The 4089-nt window shown below is 41.5% G+C and overlaps 1 protein-coding gene across 1 annotated transcript; it reads right to left on the bottom strand.

The window, feature by feature from the left end:
* Positions 1-419: 419 nt before the first annotated feature.
* LOC137956701 (AT-hook motif nuclear-localized protein 28-like) lies at positions 420-1275 on the bottom strand. Its single transcript, XM_068804293.1, has one exon. It carries the CDS (start codon positions 1256-1258, stop codon positions 491-493), a length of 768 nt encoding a protein of 255 aa, XP_068660394.1. The 5' UTR covers positions 1259-1275; the 3' UTR covers positions 420-490.
* Positions 1276-4089: the final 2814 nt, after the last annotated feature.

Genomic DNA, 4089 nt, shown 5'->3' with positions numbered 1-4089 from the left:
CAGAAGGTAAGAGAGAGTAGTTGAAGAACCGCAGCGATCTCTTTTACCGCACTTCCAAGATTTTAATTACTACCGCTACCTCATACAACTTTGCGGCTCTCTCATGGAAGTTGGAAACGCTCAAAAGTGGTTCCTGTTTGCTCTGCGTCTGCGCTGCTTTGGAGACGGTGCATCGACCCTTCCCAAGGTTCCGATAAAAGAAGGCACGACCGACTCAAATCTGACAAGGAATTTCTGCACGACTGACATGGAGCTCCTGCCCCCCCCCCAACTGAAGTGCCCTCTTCCCGAGACACAATTGAGAATGAAGGTGAAACAAAATAGAGTAGAAAAACGAAAGGTGTTCTGTAGAAACCTCATACTTCCACAAATAACAAAGAAATGCGAATAGAAAATTAAGCCCAAAACACGGGGTCGGGGATAGACAAAAATAGATCGATAATTTTTTTTCTTTGGATGGATACTTATTAGAACAGTAGAAGATGCATTCTCAGTAGGGAGTAACATCTGGAGGGAGTAGACAATTTATAGGGATGTGTGCGGCGACGCTACAAACAAACATAGACATACTATCGTTAGCGGATTCCGTTCCAGACACAGGTTCGTGTTCGTTGGTTCTAGTTTCTTCGTCATCGGATGGGAGGCGGTGGAAAGACGGATTTATGAATGATGCAGCGGTAAGAATGATCGGTCCAGCAGCGAGTAGACTCCCCGTGACTGACCCACCGATGACCTGACCCTGAGCTCCTGCAAGAGATATTGTCAGAGGAGATTTGGCCGAGAATGAAGACATGGAGGAAGAAGAGGCCGAAGATGAGTCTGATAGGAATGTTCCAGAAAGGGAGAGAATGTCGAAGCGGCCATGGAGGGTAAGGGTGGCGGAGATGGAGGTGGGATGACGGAGAGTGACATTCGCCACGCTACCACTCCCGCTGAGGATACAGATGCCCACATGGCGGCGACGCGCGAAGGTGGCGACGCCCTCGACGACGTCGCATCCGGCTGAGAGCTCAAGAACGACCAGACGCATGGCCGATTCGCTGTCATGGGTGATAACAATCGGCGGCTTGGGCTTGTTCTTGGAGCCAGGCGGCCGCCCGCGGGGCTTCTTCGGCACCTCCACCGAGCCCACGCCAGTTCTGTGTTTGCCACTGGAGCATTCTTTGATTGCTGCGGCGCCGCTGTCTAGGGTCTCGTCGTCGTCTTCCTCCGTAGTGTAGACGTCTCGACCCACCACTGCTGCCTTAAAGTCCGCCATTTCGCCTCACCGTAGCCTCTTCCAATAAACGGAAACAAAAACAAACACAGAGACGAGAAGGAAACATTAACAGACACTGTTTGTTTGAGGCTTTACGCCCGTAACTACTCACTAGTGGAAGTTTACTGCCAATCGCGTCCGCTGACAGTGGGCCCCGCAATTTCTTTCTTCTGTCACATCTTCTTTGGCTTTTATCAGAGAGTCTCAGTCGCTCTAATAACTGACTCCTTAAGCGTTCTCAACAGACGTTGACGCAGACACAGCGATGCAGGTTCTTACCAGAGAAGCCTACGACTCTCACGAGCCTCGTTGAGCAGGCGGCCAATAACCCAGACCTAATACTTTTCTTCTGGTTTTTACAGGTTTAACAATATTTTACGTTATCAGAAAAAGTCCGACTTCGAATCGACTCATTTGAAATTTACATGAACAAGATCCATACATAAGATGTCAATTCTAAGCCGGTATACGGTAGACTAGTGGTCGTTAAATATATTTCATCTTTGCCTTAAATTCATATTCGTAATTTTTTCGTAGATTTTTTAATAATTTAGCACACTTTGTATTAATAATAAAAATAATTATTTTATTTAATATTATTTTATTTTATCTTATTGTTCATTAGAATAACTTCAACGGCTCTTATTTGTGTAGAAAATTTTAATTTTTTTAAAATATTATTTAAATAAAATAGTATAAAACCTAAATCAATCCAAATTTGTTGTTGGCTGCCTTGAACGTACACTTTGTAAGGGATTCGAATCTGAGTCTAATACTCATTAAAAAAAATATTTATATAGGACCTAACACATGGCAATGTTAAGTTGTGGAGCCTAATCAATACCCTACATTGAGTCGGTATACGGATCGACTTTCGCGGTAAGGTCGTCGTGGGGGTTGGAAGGGGGTAGGAAGCCCTCCTCCCGGCCATGATATATTAATTGTTGTTTCATTAAGGGCAACTTGGAAATTTTACTTTTGTATCGTGGTTGCCTTAATTTTATCTTGACAATTGAGGGCTGTCGCGATTAGGGTTTTATCATCACCGATAAAGAGTTGGAGTTATAACCCAAGAGAGGTTAAAGAAAATACTTGTAAGTGTGTGCGATTTCTCTTATAAACTATTTTATTTTTATAGTGGATTACTGCAACGACGGAAGACAGGACATAGTCCCACCTTGAGGGGAGCCTGTATAAATCTTGTGTTTGATTTCAAGCTTGTTTTTTATTCCTTCTACGATTATTATTATTGCACTAGTTAGTTTAGAATTAGCGCGTCTAATTCCTAACAGGTAGTCCAATGCAAATTCGAGTTAATTCCAGGTCTACATGAAATTCAAGTGTATGGATGATTCATAGTAGTTATGCCCCATAGGGGCAATGGGGCTTTGATCTCTCTATTCAAACAACAAAGTGTGTAATACGACAATAGCTAATAAGTGATTCCTTGTAACCAAATATAATTAATGGTTAAGCAAATATATAATAATGTTCACCTTGGTTGTTAGGCACAAAAAAAGGTAGAGAAAAATATTTTCAACGACAAAAATGATTTTTGCGTTCCTAAAAATGCATACATATACCTTGGTTATTCAATTATTCTAGGACTTATATTTTAACTTTGGTTGTAACTGGGATAAGGGTAGTTTAATTGTAATTGAATTCTACTTGTTTCCACTATTATAAATAGACACCCGTTGTACTCATCTTACATCAAGTCATTGAAGTTTGTATCTTTTGTAGAAATTCAACATGGCATCAAAGCAAGTTCAGTGAGTTGACTCGGTCAACCCACAGAGATAATGTGATCTTTTTTCTAGTTTATTATCTCCAGTAGTTTGGTTTGTATTCTACCTTTTTTTTTTTTTTTTGTCCCAATACTAATTGTTTCTTTGGCATTTTCACCTCACATTTATATATTGACGAAAATATATTTGAGTTTGGTTTCCAAATAAAAAAGAATTTAGGTAATCAGAGTTTTTTACAAAGAGAAACCAATATTTGAAGCAACAAAGGTCAAATAGCAAGAGAGGTTTGAGCAGTAGTAGAGAGTTGTTAAGCACCTAGCTAATACTACCCAAAAGACCGGCCTGTTAGGAGCGGAAGACATGGGTACTTAACCAGGACCATAACAGTACCCCGCCATTCCCCGAGCCGACGACCGCGGAGGCTACCACAATAGAGCAACCAGAGGCGGGTCGAACCTGGGTCAGTCCAGGCGTGTGACCACCCGCATCCGCCTTGGGGGCGCAAGGATTCGAAGTCGGGACGCAGCGCTAGCTCTGATACCAAAATGTTAGGTTCTTCCCTTGCCATGGATCGAGTCACCCTTCTTTCCTCTCTTCCCTCCATGGATAATCTTGATGTTGGAAGAGAATTCTTGTTTCTTGAACGAGTAATGGTGGAACTCAATTAGAACGAAGGAGCTTTGGAGGAAGCTCAACCTTGGACCTCAAAGGGAGAAATCCGACCTAGACCTCTGAGGGAGAATCTGACCTATAAAATATAATTTTCTCAATACTTCCTTTCTTTTCCTTCATTTCCCCCTAAATAGGGTTGAGGACGAAAATACAAAGATGACCCATAGGTCAAGTGGTTCACGCGACATTACACTGAACCAACCCAAAGTAAACCAAACCAAATAAAGTAAACCAAACCGAATTGAAATTACATGAAAAGTAAATTGACATAATTTAATTCTTATGCCTATGGATAACTCGTGATGCTATGGAGTCCATAACAAAAGCTTCAATTTTTGAACCATTTTATGATATCAAGAACGAGACTTTATATGCAAATTTATTTGTTAAAAGAAAGATTTATCAATCTAT

This window comes from Aristolochia californica, unplaced genomic scaffold (assembly GCF_029961685.1).
Source record: "Aristolochia californica isolate CCGP_79_NKW_82.1479 unplaced genomic scaffold, dmAriCali1.0.hap1 SCAF_2, whole genome shotgun sequence".
Lineage (NCBI taxonomy): Eukaryota > Viridiplantae > Streptophyta > Magnoliopsida > Piperales > Aristolochiaceae > Aristolochia > Aristolochia californica.
Note: the sequence above shows the minus strand (reverse complement) of the source record. Positions and strands in the feature narration are given on the sequence as shown.

Bases quoted from the DNA above. Each gene is read 5' to 3' on its own strand.
- LOC137956701 (XM_068804293.1), bottom strand. From the start codon at position 1,258: ATGGCGGACTTTAAGGCAGCAGTGGTGGGTCGAGACGTCTACACTACG.